Source organism: Hyaena hyaena, unplaced genomic scaffold (assembly GCF_003009895.1).
Source record: "Hyaena hyaena isolate Hyena2069 unplaced genomic scaffold, ASM300989v1 scaffold_653, whole genome shotgun sequence".
Taxonomy (NCBI): domain Eukaryota; kingdom Metazoa; phylum Chordata; class Mammalia; order Carnivora; family Hyaenidae; genus Hyaena; species Hyaena hyaena.
The window spans coordinates 998,393-1,017,231 of NW_024081287.1; the positions used below are offsets into that span (position 1 = coordinate 998,393).

Sequence of the window (18,839 nt, forward strand, 5' to 3'; positions counted from 1 at the left end):
GGCTCAGCCAAGTAAGGCAGGTAATCCAAGACAGTGTGGCATGGGATTTGAGAGAATAAACCGAGTTGTCACATAGGTGTATGGTGTAAGTATATCACAGAAGCTCTTCAGCAGTTTCAAGGTGTCTTGGAAAGTGGCCTTTGAGATTTCCTGATACCTAAAGGAAAAACAAGGGCTGACCAGATTTAGCAGGGGTGGGGAGAGGTGTGGGAACTGGGACAGAATGCTCATTTGAAAGAAAGAAGGACCCCTCCCCCCCACCCCCCTGTAGTTAGAGGGTAAAAATGTTCATTATTATGCAGCCTAGAGTTCAAGTGAAAGGCTGTGGAAGGAATGGGAATCTGGGATGGGTTTATTAAATGTTTGGGCTGTTAGCCTAAGAACAGGTTTTTTTTTGTTTCTGGTGTTTTTTTTTGTTTTGTTTTTGTTTTTTTTTAAACTAGGGAGCAACATGATCCAATTTGTAGTTAGAGAGTCCTCTGGTTATGTTGTGGAGAATGGTTTGGCAGACAAGAGCTACAGCTGTCTAAGAGTTCATTGAAGTGATAGAGGGTAGACATGATTGTAATCTCAACCAGGGCAGGGTAAGTGGGAGGATTCAAGAGACATTTAGTAGAGAAAGTCCTTGACAATTGTTGATTGTAAGGGAGGGCTACATTAAGAGAAAACGAGACATGGTTGAGGGTGATTGGAAGTCCTTCAATTCTGCTCCCCTTTCATTCCACTGTCACTGATTTTAGGTAGTCCTAGATTTTGAGCTGTAATATCCATGGCTATAAAATAAATACATTTGGGCCCAAGGGGATACTTTAAATTTTAATATTTTCTAAAATCTCTGTAGGAAGACTTTTAGATTACAGAGGATGGTTTTATGTTAGAGATACTCTGTGTAAAAAGATTAAATAGCATACTTAAGTGTATAAAATAATTTACAATAATGAAAAAGCCATCTTATTTAATATCCCAGGGGAAATGTAAATAAAGTTCTAACCTGATTTTTAAACATTATGCTATTAAACGTCAGTTCACTGATAAGATATTATTAGCCAAGGACAGAATATCAACTCTTCAGTATAGAATTACTTATTCTATTCTTATTACCCACCCTTAACTGAAATAAAAATCTAGACATAAAATATAAAGTAATGAAAACATTTGTTAGGTATACAGATACCTCCAAATAGTTCCAAGGGCTATCAAAAGGCATTTGTGGTTCCTCGGAAGAGTCTGGATCGATGATCAAATGAAACAAGTTATTGCTTTGGGATGATGCTTCTTTGATAGGAAATCACTAGTGGCTGTTCCCTCCTACATACCATATAGGCAATTATCACTGTCTCTCTCTCCCTTTGTTCCTTATTTTCTTTTAAGTTAATTTGTTTCTTACCAAACCTCCCCTAAAATCCCGGACTTAGGAAGTTCCCTTTGAGAGATGTAAATGATATGGACTGGTACCTTTGTCTTGGTGTTGGCTCTACCAAAAGCAGGTCTGTGATTATGAACTTGCCACTTCCCCAGATTTTGGTTTCTACATTTGTAAAATGAAAAAGCTAAAGTAGATTAGTAATAAGGGGACTCCCAGTGATGATTCTTTTATGTGCCCTCCCCCCACCCCACCCCCTGCCCTTTCTGTATATCCAGTTGCTTCCAGGCCTTTTTTCATTTGAGAGTCTCACCGGTACTTGAGATTTGTTATCAGAGCCACCTGCTTATATGGAAGCTTCTGTGGTTTGTTCCAACCCCACCATTAGAACCAAAGGACTCAGAGGTAAGTTACTGGCAAGCGTTCCCAAGGAAGAAGAGGAAACACAGCCACTGAAGGTCCCATGTTTAGAGGCTCAGAACTTACACATAGGTCAGGAAACTTGTCCCTTTGTAACATTCCCTCTTGCCATTTCTTTTGATATTAATTTTTTAACCAGACAAATGTTTGAGGGTTTTTTTTCTTCCTTCCTTCCTTCCTTCCTTCCTTCCTTCCTTCCTTTCTTCCTTCCTTCCTTCCTTCCTTCCTTCCTTTCTTTTCTTTTCTTTTCTTTTCTTTTTTTGTGCGTGCATTTTTTTTTCTTGGAATGGGAAAGGTGGGTGGTTGCCAAAGAGGCAAGAGGAGGCACCACTGAGCACTTACTATATCTTATGCTACCTCGGGGGACACAAGGCACAGATTTCCTTACCAAGGTTGTAATTCTCTCTCTTATCCCCAAGTCCACCATTTGTAGTTTTGATTATGGCAAAATCACCTCTACATCTATCTTCAGATACTACTCTAGCATGTTTGTCAGCCCTCTTCCATTGCTAATAGAATCCTTCCTAATACCCATCCTCAAGCTCATTTCCTCAAGGAATGCTGATTAACCCCACTTACTATTGACCACCAATCACATTTAAGCCCCCCTAGACCTTCAGTAAGTGTGATTTTTAAAAATATATTTATATATGTATATACACAACAGAATACACAATAATAACTTGCATTACATGTTTCACGTACACTTGAAATAGGATGACTTTTCACACATTCATCTGTTTTGTCTCCAAGATGAAAGATTTGAAGGCAATCTTTCAGCTATAAAGTCATTTGCCCAAACTTGGTTTTTTGCCCATTGTGATTGCTGTGACCTTTTGAAGTTGATCCTAGCTTGGAAATTGGCATGCATACTTTTGCAAAAGGGTTCTCGTAAGGATGATAAGAATGTGGTCATTGAAAGCTGTTTGAGAAAATGTATTGCTCTTGCTGTAATATTAACAGTGCTATTTTTTAAATGTTATGTCCACTCTACGTAAATTTTATTATAAGTTGGGTATTTTTATTTTTATTTTTTTTAAATGTTTTATTTATTTCTAGGAGAGAGAGAGACAGTGTGAGCAGGTGAGGGTCAGAGACAGAGGGAGTCACAGACTGAAACAGGCTCCAGGCTCCGAGCTGGCAGTCAGCACAGAGCCCGACGCGGGGCTCGAACCCACGAACCGCAAGATCATGACCTAAGCAAAAGTTGGATGCTCAACCGACTAAGCCACCCAGGCGCCCCTATAAGTTGGGTATTTTTAAAAGCTGTCTACTTCTTTGGTGTATTCACATTTGAAATAGATCTTTGAACACCTGTATGGTTGATGGACCAGTGGTTGTTAGGTTTGTTGGCCTCTAGAACCATCTCCTCTGGTACTAAGGAAGGTAACTCTTGTCAATAGATCAAACAAATGCTTTGTATTAATCCCCCCCCCCCCCCCCCCCCCCCCCCCCCCCCCCCCCCCCCCGCTGTCAGTTCCCTAGCCCTCACTGCTCTTTCTTCTGCAGAAGCAAAGATGATGAAATTGCAACACCTTTCCCTCATACACAAATTGAAACCACCCTTTGCTGATTGCCTTTGGGATGTTCGCTTTAACTTTTAGTTAAAGCGTGGAGACCACACGGATTTGCCTACCACCCTAGGATTACTGGGTTGCAGTCTTCTAAGAAGCAAAGAACCAGGCCTAATTTAATGTTTAGCAAAATAGTGGTTGTAGAAGAAATTTTAAGTTTTTGGAATGCAGTAGAATAGGATTGAATGACTTTAAGGAATCCTTTAATGCATGCTTTTGAATACATTTTTTTGCAATAAGTGGTCTCTTGTAGATCTCAAAACCACTACAAAGAGAACTGGGGTTTTTGTTTGTTTTGAACCTTGCAAATAGTAGTAACTCTTTACCTTTCTACTAATACCCCCCGCCTCCACGGCGCTCCTCCTTGCTCACAGTTGTCCACGATCCCCACCCCACAGTAGCAAGTTCGTTAGTGATTTTTACATAAGGTGTAAATCAAGGAATGTCTTCGTCCCCGCTGCTGCGCAGGTGGGACTGGCTTGGGGAAGACGCAGCTGAGTAGACAGTTTCGCAGGGTGACTCATTATGAGCACTGACCGTTGCTTTTAAACCCACCAGGGAAAATGTACCAGACATTGTTATGATGAAAACAACCGGGAGGGGAGGCGAGAAGAAGAACCGAGATGAAATTTGGCCAAGGCTACTACGAGCCGCACTGAAGCCAAGGCGGCAGGCCGCAGCACCTGCGAGGAGCGCGGGCGGGCGGGCGTGGCCTGCGGGCGTGGCGCCGGAGGCGTGGCCGGGGGCGTGGCCGGCTGGCGGCGCCGGCGGTTGGAAGGGGGTGGAGTTGCCCTTGGAGGCGGCACCGGCTCTGGGCCCCGAGGCCCGCCGCGCCCTATCGGGCCCGAGCCGAGTGGCCCCGCGGAGCCGGCGCGCTCCCGCCTGCAGGGGGAGGGCGGACGGGGCGCGGGGACCGGCCAGGCCGCGGCGGGCGCTGTTTCTCTTTCACTTTCCTTCCCTCTGAGGCCGGCGCGCTGGCGGGCGAGGAGCGGCGGCGGTGGCGGCGGCGGCCGCGGGGTAGGTACCGGGCGGGCTTGAGAGCGGCCGAGGGGCTCCGGCCGCCCCCGCGCTCCCTGCCCAAGTTTGCGCCCGGGGCGGGAGCGGCACCTCCAGGCACCTGCCGCGGCCGGCCTCGCTGGAGCCGGGAGAGTCTCTCGCAGCCGGGCGCGGGGGTGTCCGGCCGGGGTCTGGGGGCTTCGGAGCCGCGTCCTGGCCTGGGGCGCGGAGAGGGCGGCGGGCTGCGGGCGCTCGGCCCCGGGAGAGGCGGCGCGTCTTCCCCGGCGCAGCCCCGGCCCGGCCCGAGCGGCGCGTCCTCCGGGCCCGCGCACCTGCCGGCCGGGCGGGGCTCACTTGTGCTTGGACCGCCCCGGGCCGTGCCGCCGGATCCCTCCGGAGGACGCGGAAAAGTTCCCTTCCTCCGCGTCACTGCAGATACTTGCTTCCTTTAACCGTCTGGGTGACAGGACTCTGTGGCTCGGGTGGTATGAGGTCGGGACAGTGCATTTCCTCCTTCAGAGGACTTTCTCTTAACTTCGGAGCTTCCTGGCAAACCTGTGGAAAAGGCAGGGCAGTTAGTCCCAGTGTGTACAAGAGAATCCGAAACCCAGGCACGGGTATTAAATGCCTTGCAGAAGGTCATAAAGGGCCGAGGACCAGAACCCAGCCCGCCCCCCCACACCCCGGCTGTTACTTATGCTCCCTTTGTGTTACGCCCTCTACACAGTTTTCCTGAGCGGGTAGGGTGACAGCACGCAGAACCTATATCGTGTACATTCTTAATGGCGATGTGTCAGTGGAGTGATGCCTTTTACCTCTCTCTTTGCTTTATTCTTACCTGTGAGTTAACCGCTAAGATAGGAGAAAAGTTCCTGTTTATAGGATTAATTTAGGAAATCACTACCTTCCTTCATGCTGTGCTTTCTCAGAGAACACATTTGTTTATATGAAGCCTTTAGAACTTTATTCTTCAGCAACTTCACGGACCAGCCAACTGTGCTAAGCATTTCTGGGGGGAAAAGTTACTGATGTTCACTTTTTATTGTGTGCTAGCTTTATGTCTATGGTCTTAATTTAATCCTCAGCACTCTAGGGCGCTGGCACTCTTCATTTATAGTTTAAAAAACTGAGATTTAGAGAGGATAATAACATTGCCCAGGTTATACATTTACTGAATATGACCAGTTCCTATCAAATGATTTGTAGTCTAGTAGAGAAGATAAAGAATGAATGGAACTATAGATTAAATTAAAAGAAAGACGTAATAGGAGAGTAGTAAGGGTTAAACTCAAAAAGAGAGTACACAGAGGATAACTTTGGAGAAGGGTTTCCAAGGATACAGGTAGGACTTAGAGGAGAGGAAGGGCTATTGGACAGAGGGTACATAGGGCCTGTAGATTGGACTGTGAGAGAATGTTCCTTTCACTTTGCCTGAAGAAAACTATTGAAGGGTATGCTAAGGTCAGCCTGTGGAAGGTCTTCTATGGAAAGCTAAGGAATTTAAATGTCTTTCTGTTCGTAAAGAGGAAACGCTGACAGTCTTTGAAAAGAGGACCCAAGTGCTATAGAATAAAATAAATCTGGTAGAATATAAGATGGACTGCAGGTGGAGAGGTAATATTCAAGTAGGGTGACTATGGATGGAATGGAAAAGGACATCAGCCGGATTTCAGTGACTGGATGCAGGGTACAAAATGGAAATAGGAAGCATTTTGATAGGAAGGATAATGACTTCAGTTTTGAATCTTTTAACTTGTATTGGGAAGGACTCCTAATAGAGCAGTCAAGCAGATAGTTAAAATGCATTACTGAAGAAACTGGAGTTAATCGCTTTGGATGTCATTGTATAGACTTGATAGTTGAGGCTCCAGGATGGGATGAATTTGTCTTTATCCCCCTGAATGAAATCCTAGCAGGTTTACAAATGAATGGGACAGTGAGAGAAGTGTTCTTCTCTTCGCCTGTTCACCCAATTTGGAGCATGTAACAGTCGCTACTAATATGTTACTGATGCAGTATGAGGAGTTTGACACTTTTTTCTTATCTTTTTAAAATTACTGTGGAAACAGATATGGGAAAACAGAGCCACCAAAAGGAGTGATGACCAGCGATCCCATGGTGAATCTGGATGTTAGTTCTCATGCCTCAGGACATCCAGTTGGGAACTCCACGCCAGCTCCTGGGATTGGACTTCATCCACTTACTACCCCTCTTTGCCTGAACTACTAAAACCAGTCCTAGCTAACCACGAATGGCTACCCAAAGGAAACACTTGGTGAAAGATTTCAATCCTTACATCACCTGCTACATCTGTAAAGGGTACCTGATCAAGCCAACTACAGTGACAGAATGCCTCCACACCTGTGAGTATTCTTTTCTGTCATTTACCCATCAGAAGTCATGGGCTACACTTGTTCTTTTAAAACTACCACATTTTGTTTTTATCTAGATTTTAACTTTCAACACAATGAATATTCCAAGAATTAACTTTGAATTTATTTTCAGGATTGAATTTGTCGTTAGGATACCAGTGGCATGAAATTTTTCTTGTGTTATCATGTAATAGTTGACTTTTCTTTAATTTTACTGTTCTAAAAGCCATAAATGTATTATTGGGTATAGCTTTTTCAAAAGTGAACTATTTTAGCTTTTTGATTAAAAGATTATATTGCAGGGATTAATCTCACAGGTTTTGTTTGAGTATGCTTGCTTTAATTCATTGGCTTTTTTAGACTTAATTGAGGTATGGTTGACATACAGAAAGCCTCTACATCTCTTGGGAACTTGTGAGAAATGCACATTAACAGGCCCCACTCCAGAATTACTGAATCAGAAGGTCTGGGAGTGGGCCCAGCAGTCTGTGTTAAATAAGCCCTCTAGGTGATTTCAAAGCATGATCAAGTTTGAAAATCTCTTTTCTAATGTGGTCATGTCTATGGAACTCCTGTCGTTTCTCTCTCACCTGGCCTGTCAGTAGAAATTTCATTGTTATGCCAGGATTCCACATACTTTTTTTCTGATTCTGTATGAAATTTGTTTTCCTATTTCAGCAAAAGTAATTCTAGTAAGTTCTAGTTTAATGCCTATTATGTGCGCCAAGTAGCTATTTTATATACTCGATTTCATTTTAGCTTTACTGTCACCTTGAAACAGTCTGGAGTGGATATTGGGAAAGACAGAGTATAGAGATCATCTTCATTTTGTGGGTGTGGAAACCTTGAGTTAAGTAACTTGCCCAGTCTCCCAGCTAATGAGTGGTGAACCTGTATTCAGCCGCAAAGCTCATGCTCTAAGATCTCCCTTTCACCTCTTCTCTGGCTACTGAACTGACATAATACTACACCAGGAGTTTTAGATAGGTACAAAATAGAGAATCACCTGGAAGTGGTTAAAATGGCAAGTTTTATGTAATATATAGTATGCCACAATAAAGACAAAATTAAATCATCCTGTGAAGCTGTTTAAGATACATACGCTCAGAATTCCACCTGGTGGAATCAGTTGTGGTGAGGTCTGTGTGTGTGTATTTTGGAAAACCTCTCCAAGTGATGGTTATATATATTACCTTTGGGTATTACTGGCCTGTACTGTTCAATTAACAATTAACTATGAACTGTTTTGAAATATTAATTTGATGCTGCTCTGTATCATTACTTAACTTGAGCAATTACCAGTTAAATGTCATCAAACAAGTATTTTTTGAATACCTACTGTGAGCCAGGCATCATCTATTCTGGACACAAAGGATATAGCAGTGAACAGGATAGTCAAACATCTGTGCTCTCAAGAAGCTTACATTCTAGTAGCTGAAACGAGTAATATGTGCCATGTAAGATAATGATAAATGCTATGAAGAGGGGTAAAGAAGGATTCTAGATAGGAGAGACAGGGTTATTTTACATACAGTGTCAGGGTTGGCCTCTTTGATACAATAACATTTGAACACAAACCTGAAGGAGTTGAGCTCTGTGTATATATGGGAAGAGCATTCTAAAATGGAGGGAAAAGCAAGTATAAGGCCTCGAGGTGGTAATGCCCTTCGCAGGTGTATGGAACAGCAGTCAGCAGGCTATCAGTGCATGTCAGCTGAAAGATTATAGGACCTTCATCCGGGTAATAAGGTGTGTGATGGAGGTGGGGAAGAGTGGATTGTGGACGTGTTTTGGAGGAAGAGCCAATAGGATGTGCCTGCTCTAGGGCAAGGACTTTATCTTCTACTAACATGTCTCCCGCTACACCAAGCTTGGTACCTGGATGTGGTCCACGGTCTGTTTTGTTTTGCTTCTTCCAACATTTGTGCATTATTTTCATACTTGGATTTCTCCAGCAAAAACTGCCAAATCTGGAAGTTAAGAAGAAAGCACAAATTCTCCAATTTCTGCCTTTCTAATGCAGATTTTATATCTGTTTTTATGGAAGAAAATTTTCTCTGGGACATAATGAAATCTTAGTTTTAAATGCCACTTTTTTGGATGAAAAACAAAAGATTCCAGAAGTATAAACAGTTATGTTATAAGCAAGGGCTATGTTTATGTTTGCAATAGCAGTTTGAAGTCTAAAGGGGTAAGTGATAGTTTTAACTGCACACGTCATTCTGGCCTGAAAAACTCCTTGGCCATCATCAAGCCCCTTTGCTGAGAAGACAATGTACATGGCAGAAGTGGGATTAAAAGACAGTGGTAAATAAGTCATAAATGTGGCCTTAACATCAGCAGAGAATACCAAATAGTAGAGTAAATGATGGAGTCAGATACTCAACCCAGTGTCTCTGGGGAGCAGAGGACCCTGTAGCGCTCATCTTTATTCACTTTCTAGTCCTTGGATTTCTGGGTATTATTTTGCTTGTATTTATATTGGAGCTTGTAGGCAAAAACTATCCCATTTGCAAAGTATCTTATTTGTAATGATAAAATAAACAGTACTGCAAGGCAGTATTTCTCAGTCATTGGTTGGGTCTTTGATCTTATCCAGTTTTCTGATGTATAATATGGGTCAGATATAATGATGCTGTCATTTGAGATAGTACAAAATATAAAAGGAAGGTGGCCAAATGGGACAGGAGGAAAGTGAGAAATGTTAAGTGCCACTGCAGTATATCATAATATTTTTTATCTTGACCTAGGCATATAGAAAGAATGTGAATGTCTTATTAAAATAGCTCTGCAGTTGGTGTTATATGGAAACCAACTTGACAATAAACTATAAAAGAAAAAAATAAAATAGCTCTGTGCAAAGACTATGATTTTGTGATTCTTTAAGTAAAGAATGGGTACAAAGTAGTTCTTATTATGAAAATTCATAATATAAGATTTTGGTCTTATTTGAATTTTGAAACTTGAAATATATAAATGGAGCTTTATTATTGATGAGCAAAACCAGACATGGAGTCCGCCCTTCTGGACTTTCTGGTCAAATGAAGAAGGACAGAGTAATCAAGTTAAGAAATACATGAAATTTGGATGCTGATAAGTGCAATGAAACTAATACAACAGAATGATATAATAGCAGGTATATGTTGGGATATTGCAGCAGAATGGCATGCAGGATAAGAAATTAGAGTGTTTTTTGAAATTCCTAAACCCATAAGCCCCTGGCCTTCTCAGGCAGGGATGTGAGTCAGCTTGGGCCTGGCTGTGGTGAGATGCAGTGGGGTGGGAGGTAGGGAGCATGCGTGGTTCTCCCCACTTTCCTATGGATACATGAAGTTACTTTATTCTTCCTTCAAAATACTCTGCAAACACATTTTACCTCTTTCTCTCTGATCCTCCTCAGATCAGATAGGTTGATGCTCTCCCATTCTCCTATTAAATTCTGTAGCTAACACTGCCTGGCTTCCCTATTGATAAAGAAAGAAGGGCCAACAGAACAAGCATGATGATTGACTGTAGCAGCCCTCGATTTTGTTAGCACTCCAGCCGTGTGGAAGGAAGAGAAAGGGGCAAGCCATTTAGAAGGATGGGAGAGGCAGCAACGAGGGCAGACTGTGTCCCAGGCTCTGGGCAAGCAGTGGACAAAAAAAAAAAGCTTACAAACGCCCCCATTTTTAAGTAGGTTTGTACCTCACCTCACTTATTAACACCAAGGCCAAGGGCACTTGATAAAAAGATAAATTTTTTTAAATTAGGTAGAAATTAAAACACAGATGAGTTTTAGCTTTGAATGGCCACTTCATGCTAGATGAGCTAAATCCACATTAACTATGGTTTCAGTTCTACGAGATAATTTGAATAGCCTGAAACCTAAGGAAATAAACATGTCCCTCCAAATAATTATTGAATTACTTAAAATAATTAGTTGTCAGTCACCTTGCTAGCCAGTAGAGTGGTAAAAAAGATCAATTTAGAACTTAAACTCTATCAAGCAAATTTCTCATAAGCCAAGGAAAAATTTCTACATGTGTATTTGGATCTTTTTCTTTTCCGTGTGAGCTCATCTACTCTGGAACTTCAGCTGCATGTGCTGGTGTCTCCCAGTCTTTTTTTCTGGCATAAACCTTTCTTCAGAGCTTCAGAATCTTCCTGGTGTCCGCCTGGATGTCTTGAAGCCATCTGGAGCTTAGCATGTCTAAAACTGAATGAATGGGATACTGGTCCTCAGTCATCCTAGCAGGAAATAAGCTACACACTTGACTCTACCCTCCCTAACAAAATGGGGACCAAGTCCTGTCAGGTCTCTGTCTTTAATCTCTCTCAAATCTGTCCCTTCACTTCTACCCCTCTATGACTGTTCTGTTCAGGCCCTCATTACTTCTCCCCGAAGTCTCTGCCCCACTTCTAAACTGTGTCAAAGCATGATCATTTAAACAGTTTACTGTCTTCATCTCTCACTCATCAGCCAACCCAGAATTTCTTAGAGACATGCTGGTGCCCTCAGGATAAATTAAAACTTCTTAGCTGTGTCCACATCTTACCCCCTCACTGCCTACTGTACATACATGCACATACTTGGTTCAGCCATGTGCTCTGCTTTCGAATGCACTTCGTCTGTCAGCCCAGTTACCGGTGGCACATCCTTTGAAACTCCTCTCCTCCAAGATAGGCCACTGACTTGCTACCATAGGTAGATTTGGGTTACATGTATCCTTGGTGCCTGGTACTTAGGTGCTTAATAAATGAATAAATGGCCAATTTGTTGGTTATTGTGTTTTTCCTTTCAAAGATTCATGTGCAGTAACAGGTAGCCTGAAAGGCATGTAGGCAATGTCAATTAGGAATTACATATTTTGAGGGGCGCCTGGGTGGCTTAGCCGGTTAAGCGTCCGACTTTCGCTTAGGTCATCATCTCACGGATCGTGGGTTCGAGCCCCGCGTCGGGCTCTGTGCTGACTGCCAGCTCAGAGCCTGGAGCCTGTTTCAGAGTCTGTGACTCCCTCTCTCTCTGACCCTCCCCTGCTCACGCTGTCTCTCCCTCTCTCTCTCTCTCCTAGAAATAAATAAAAACATTAAAAATTAAAAAAAAAAAAGGAATTACATATTTTGAAAAACTGTCTTCTTCAATTTAGGGGGAAGCCTCGTAGGTCTTAGGGAGAGAGCTGGGTTGGGGAGCAGAGATTGGTGGTTCTAGATTAAAGGATGTTCTGTCTCTTGCACCAGGATCCTCAGAAACTTTTTGAGGTTGCTTAGAGTGTATTTGCTTGTGGTTGTATAGGTTGTTGACTTAAAATGAAAGACTTTTCACTTAAACTAAGAACAAAAGAACTTTGTTTCAGCAGCTAAAATGTGAAGAATACAGTGCATTGGTTCTTAATTCTTTTGTGGTTAGCGGCCCCCTTAAGAATTTGATGATTCTTTCCCCAGGAGAAAAAGAAGGTTATAGACATAGAAATCTGCGGTACAGGAAAGGAACGCTTGCTTCTTTGTGCCTTTTCAGAGATTGTGGCAGTAATCCCTTCACTGAGAACAAATTCTTTGGAAACGTATAGTTGTAATTAGTTTTTAACTTATGCAAAGAAGAAGAGTTAATTGATAATTAAGTATAGTTGATGTGACAGTTAAGGGACTTGGTGATTATATGTGGTAATAAGTAAAAATGAAGGACCAACCCAATCAGAAGATGGTAAAATTTAAGTACAACCAACCATTTATTGTTTTTGAACAAGAATCATAAATATATAAGTAAGGTACAGAGATTTCTTGATATGGTCATACTCCATGTTTAAAACTCTTAGGCCACATCCACTTGCTATTCAAAGTGCTGGTCTCCAGACGGGCAGCATCCACCAGCAGCAGCATCACCTGGGAACTTGTTAAAAGTGCAAATTCTTGGGCCTTGCCATAGACCTGCTGAATCAAAATCTCTGGAGACAAGGCCAGAAATATGTGTAATAACAAGCTCTTCAGGTGATTCTGTGATGTACTAGTTTGAAACGCACAGCTCGTGACCAGACTTTTATAATACTAGCATACTTGAACTAGGCAGTCTATAATCATACTGCAATTAAATCACACCATAATTAAGATAAATGCTAATAAAAGATTAAACTAATAGCTGTTATTTATTGAGTGTTTGTTGTATTTAGGGTCATGAGCTTTACATATTATCTTATTTAAGCTTCCCAAGAACCCCTCTAGTTAGGTGGTATTATTTAATCATTCAGCAGATGTTTATTAGCACCTGCCTTGTGCCAGTCATTATTCTAGCCAGTGGAAACACAGCAATAAACAAGACAGGCCTGGTCTGCACCCTTCTGGAACTTCTGTTCTAATAGGAGAGACAGACAATAAGCAAGTAAACAGGATAATTTCAGATTCTATGTATAACAACTGCTATGAGAAAAAATAAAACAGAGAAAGATCTTTCTTGGGACTTACCATTTGAGCAGAGACCAAAATAATAGGAAAGAGCAAGCTGTGAGAAGGTTGAGGGGAGAGTATTTCAGATTTTATTCCAGTGTTCTTCACAGAAATAGGACTCAGAAAGGTTAAGTAACAAAGCTGGTAAATGCTGGAGCTGGGTTCGGATCCAGGACATCTGACTCCGGCATATCTTCAGAATAAATTAGGACTTCTTCCTAATTTTATTTTTTTCTTCTTTCTGCTTTGCTTTGTTTTCTGAAACTTCTTTAAGCAAAGAGGTGAATTTAAATATATACACATATACATATAGAGAGAGAGAGCGAGCACGTGAGAGCACACACGCATATGAGTGTACATGCACAGCTCTCCCAGCTATGTTTGCATAACAGTATATTATCATTATGTCATTATGTTCCCAATCGTGATCTGAATTTATTAATTTGCAGTAAATACCCACTATAATGAAGAAAATGTATAAATTGAACTCTCCAATAATGTATTCTTTATAAATTTCAGTTTTGGGGGGCAAGACTTTTTCTTAGAATAAAAATCAAAGGCCTATTTAGGAATTATATTTAAAGTCTCAGCAAGTTGCAAATACAATGTTTCAGTATTGTACTAGAAATGAGGTCAATAATATACTGATGTTACATGTTTCAAACAATGTTTTGGCAGAAACTAGGCATTCATTCATGAAAGTGATTATAGTGTTCATTTTGATGATTCTTTTTAAGTAATCATGGGTCTTAATCTAGGTGTTATCTTAATAGTAATAATGCTAAAGAAAAAATCATTAAATTTATGGTTCTTTTAGCTTTTGAAACTGTGCATGAAATAATAAAGAATGTTTAAACAGTTGGGCAAAGCATCAACTGACACTGAAGACTATTGACACTAAAAGACAAAACTAGGGATAATACATTTAAAAAATGAAATTGTCTTATATGGCCTTCTGAGAATAAATTATATCTAGGTCATAATTGTTTGTAACTGATACCAGTGACAGATTGAGAAAAAATGTGTACCCAAAAATAAGTAATTATTCAAAGTTAGAAATCATGGTTAGTGTACAGGTATATTAAGAGTTGAGCATAATGGTTGAATGTAATTATTATGAGTAAGTATGGTCCAAACTTGTAGAAAGGCAGAAGATAATTTCTGTTTGGCTACTTTGAAGACTTCGTAATTACTAATTTTTTCATAATATACTGTTTTTTTAAATAGTTTATTGTCAAGTTGGTTTACATATAACAACCAGTGCTCATCCCAACAAGTGCCCTCCCTTATGCCCATCACCCCCATCAGCCCTCAGTTCTCAGCATTCATGGTCTCTCATGGTTTGCTGTTTTTTTTTAAGTTTATTTATTTTTGAGAGCTGGGGAGGGAGATGGAGGGGAGGGGCAGAGAGAGAGGGAGACACAGTATCCAGAGTAGGCTCCAGGCTCTGAACTGGGCTCGAATCCCCAAACCATAAGATCATGACCTGAACTGAAGTTAGATGCTTAATTGACTAAGCAATCCGGGCACCCCGATAATGTACTTGTTTTTATCAGGCTACTATACTGTATCAAAAATTTAAAAACCAATGGACAAAGCTTTGTTCTCTCAAATGCTTAGCCACCAACATTTCTTTACTCAATTAACAGAAAATGATCATTGTATTTTAGAAAACTAAAAAAGACTTTAATTTGTGTTGAATTAACTCTTTTTGTCAAAAAAAAGTTACTAGTAAACTGAGAATCTCTTCCCTTGCTTTGGTTGAAAATGTAGGCTGATTTCTAACTTGACTTCAGTAGGACATTATAGGCCCTAAAATCCTGCCTCCCTTTATTATTCCTAACTCTCATGTCCTCCTTTACTTCACAAATATTTACGAGCACCTCCTCCTCCAGATACTATCCTGAGCACCTGGAACACATCAGGCAGCATAGTAGGCAATAGGTAAATCATAATGTATAGTTGTAGGAGGTGGTAAATGCTATAGAAAAAAGGAAAATCAAACTGGGTAAAGTGAATAGGGCAAATATTCACATGTTACAATTTAAAATAAGCCTGGGGGCACCTGGGTGACTCAGTTGGTTAAGCATCTGACTCTTGATTTAGGCTCAGGTCATGATCTCACAGTTGTGAGATCAAGCCCCATCCATGTTGGGCTCCACTCTGAGTGTGGAGCCTACTTCGGATTCTCTCTCTGCCTGCCTGTCTCTTGTCTCTCTCAAAAAATAAAATAAGCCTGTGTTCAGGGAAGACATCATTAAGAAAGTGACATTTAGATATTTAGGGGTGCCAGGGTGGCTCGTTGGTTAGGCATCTGACTTCGGCTCAGGTCATGATCTCATAGTTCGTGAGTTTGAGCCCCGCATCTGCTCTGTACTGACAGCTCAGAGCCTAGACTGCTTCAGATTCTGTGTCTCCTCTCTCTGCCTCTCTCTCTCTCAAAAAAAATGTTTAGGGGCGCCTGGGTGGCTCAGTCGGTTAAGCGTCCGACTTTGGCTCAGGTCATGATCTCACAGTCTGTGGGTTTGAGCCCCGCATCGGGCTCTGTGCTGACAGCTCAGAGCCTGGAGCCTGTTTCAGATTCTGTGTCTCCCTCTCTCTCTCTCTGCTCCTCCCCAGCTCGTGCTCTGTCTCTGTCTCAAAAATAAATAAATGTTAAAAAAATTTTTTTAAGTGTTTAAAAAAATAAAAAATAAATTTTAAAAAATGACATTTGAATAGACAAGGAGGTGAAGGAATTAGCCAATCACATATCTGAAGAGAGAATATTTCAGGTATAACAATAGCAAAAGCAAAGGCTTTAAGATAGGCGTGTGCCTGTCATGTTGAGAAAAGGTCAGGAGGCCAGTGTGGCCACATGGCAGTGGATAAAGGAAAGTTGGGAAAGGTAATGGGGTGGATGTGGGCCACAGGCATAGTGCACAGTTCTTGTGGGGCCACTTTAAGAAGTTTGGCTTTTACTCTGAGAAAAGCAAAGACCCATTTCAGGCTCAGTTTTGAGTAGAGGAATGACATGATCTAACTTACGTTTAAAAGCATTACTCACACTACTATTGAAAATGGACCTGTTAGGAATGATTGCGAATAAACAAGGCAAAAGGTAGTGATGGTTGCACCAGCGGGGTGGTGGTGGTGCAAGTGGTCGGATTCTGCTTATATTGGAAGGTAGAGCCAGATTTGCTAATGAACTGTAGGTGGGTCGTACAAGAAAAAGAAATCAAGGATAGGTTCAAGATTTGGGGCCTGAGAAACTTGAAGGATAAAGATGTCATTAAAGCGTGTAGGAAAAACTGAAGTTTCTGGAAGTTGAATGTAAGCTCTGAGATGTCCAGAGATACCTAGTTGGAAGGTGGACATAGGAGTCCAGAGATTATCAGCATATGGATTGTATGTAACCAGTGGAAGCACCGAGGGAGTGAATGTAGATAGAGAAGAGCAAGGGCTGCCCTGGGGATGCTGGGGAGAAGAAAGGTCCTGAGGTGGGAGGAACACTGCACATCACCTCGATGGGGAGTCAGGTGAGTCAGCAGGGGTGAGGTAGATAGGTCTGAGTTAAAACCTCAAGGTTTAGCTGCCTGGAGGTGACACATCATCTCGTCAAGCAGTTTCAATGGAGCGGTCAGGAGTGAAAGTCTGGATAGTTGTGAAAGGATGGAAATTTCTTAATTCCCTGGCTTCAGTTAACTCTACCATGATTATGTAAGTAAGCTTCATGAAGGTAAAGAAGAGGTAAAAACTGGGGCGCCTGGGTGGCTTAGTCAGTTAAGCGTCCGACTTTCGCTTGGGTCATGATCTCGCGGTTCGTGGGTTCGAGGCCTGCATTGGGCTCTGTGCGGACTGCCAGCTCAGAGCCTGGAGCCTGTTTCAGAGTCTGTATCTCCCTCTCTTTCTGACCCTCCCCTGCTCACGCTGTCTCTCTCTCTCCTAGAAATAAATAAAAATATTAAAAAAAAAAAAAAAGAGGTGAAAACATTGGGAAGAGAGGGAAGTAGAGTCCACAGAAGTTTGTGAGGTTTTTTTTTTTAAAGGTGGAGAAATAATATGTTTGCATGTTGATGGGAATCTTAGCGAGGATTAATGTAGGTGAAAAGGGAGACACACTGGAGCAATGTTCTTGGGTCATTGGTAGAGAGTCTAGTCCACAGGCAGAGATTGGCGTTAGGCATGTGAACATTTTGGAACCAGGCAAGAACACAAAGATGCTAGTAAGTAAATAGATGTGGAATGAACTCTTTGTTTCAGTTGTTTGTTTTTTCCCTTTTCCTTTCAGTAAAAAGGAAGTGAGGTATCCGTGGTTAGTGAGGATGGAGGAAGAAATGTTGGGTATTTAAGAAGAGGAGAAGGTATGAAGTGTTAGCAAAGAGCGTAATGGCCTTGGGGCATTGAGTGCACCTGCCTGGAAGATGCAAGACCCACTGATGTTCATGGTCATGAATATAAGGGGAGAGACCAGTCAGCATGGTGCATGTGTTTCTCCCACAGTGTTCCACTGTCATCCTGTGGAAGCAGAGTATGTAGAGAGTTGGATTTAGTGCGTACATGATAATTTAAATGAGCCAAGTATGCCGGACAAAAGAGAGGCAGAAGAGCCGAAGTAGGAAAGAGCCAGAGCTATTCAAGAGCATGTGTGAGGAAGTCATTGTGTTGATTGATCACAAAGCTTATATGGATAAGAACAAGGGCGGTGCTGCACTGGCCAAGCTACCAGACTCTACCCCAATTTTGGAGTCCTGCTTGACTCCTTAAACCTTTCTGTGGAAGTGGAGTAACCTTTCTAGCCTTTCTGAACCTTTTGGTCTCCTGGCCTACTTGGTCTAAGTTCCCCCTACAGTAGTGCTTAAATCCCAAGACTCTGACCCTATTCAGAAAACACTGTTTGCTACCTGTTCCTCTGTCCTGGCCAAACAATAGTAATAAAGCATTCTACTCAGAAGAAAGGAATGCTGTCCTTGGTGTTCACTGTGAAATTACAGCTCATGTAGGCCCTTGTTGAAAGAAATATGTATAACATAAGAGAAATAAAGATGTTTATTAGCTCCTGAGGGAAGTAAAACCAGAAGATACTATCTCATGGAAGCAAATGACAGATATTCTGGAAAACTTTTAAAACTGTTAGTTTCACACTCAAGAGTATGTATCAAAAGCAGGAAATGGATGCCTCTTCTCTTTGCAGATGGCCAGGGTTTACTTACAGACTGTTAGCAGATAATAGATAAACTTTTCAAAGGCAAAAAGTATCAAATGAGTGCTATCAAGAAGGGCCCATAAAGACTGTGATGTGTTTAAGGAAACTAAAAAAAACACGCTTCTATGTTAACATATAAAACTAACACATTCAGATGAGTTTAACAGAGGAAGTCAGCATTTGATCATGTTCAATAAACGGCATTACTAATGAATGACTACACCAAGGACACGAGAGAAAAGAACATTGTTATCAGTGATAGCAGACCTAGTGCTCAAGAAGAGAAATTTGTGTAGATCAGTTTGTGTCATCAGAGCTGGGAAGTTAGTTCTCTATGATACATCAGAGATGTGGGTGGACCATATATCTAAGATAGCAACAACAAATGGTCCTTGTACCTGTTGTGAAGAACTCTCTCCCTTAAGAATTTGAAAACAAAGTAAAATAGATAGCCCTTGAATAAACTGTGAAGTCAATAGATGATAGTGCTTCAGAGCAGGTATGTGCAG

The 18,839-nt window shown here is 41.7% G+C and overlaps 1 protein-coding gene across 4 annotated transcripts in view; it reads left to right on the plus strand.

Annotated features, from left to right (window-relative positions):
* Positions 1–18,839, plus strand: part of PCGF5 (polycomb group ring finger 5) — a 122,724-nt gene that overhangs the window by 46,323 nt on the left and 57,562 nt on the right. For 2 of the 4 annotated variants that reach the window (XM_039216737.1, XM_039216741.1), the window contains exons 1-2: positions 4,212–4,374; positions 6,423–6,716. In XM_039216737.1, the coding sequence (XP_039072668.1) occupies positions 6,605–6,716 (112 nt within the window). In that variant the 5' untranslated portion in view covers positions 4,212–4,374; positions 6,423–6,604. Of the gene's footprint in view, positions 1–4,211; positions 4,375–5,676; positions 5,696–6,422; positions 6,717–18,839 lie in introns of those variants that run through there. The other 2 variants (XM_039216740.1, XM_039216738.1) reach the window with 2 other exon arrangements.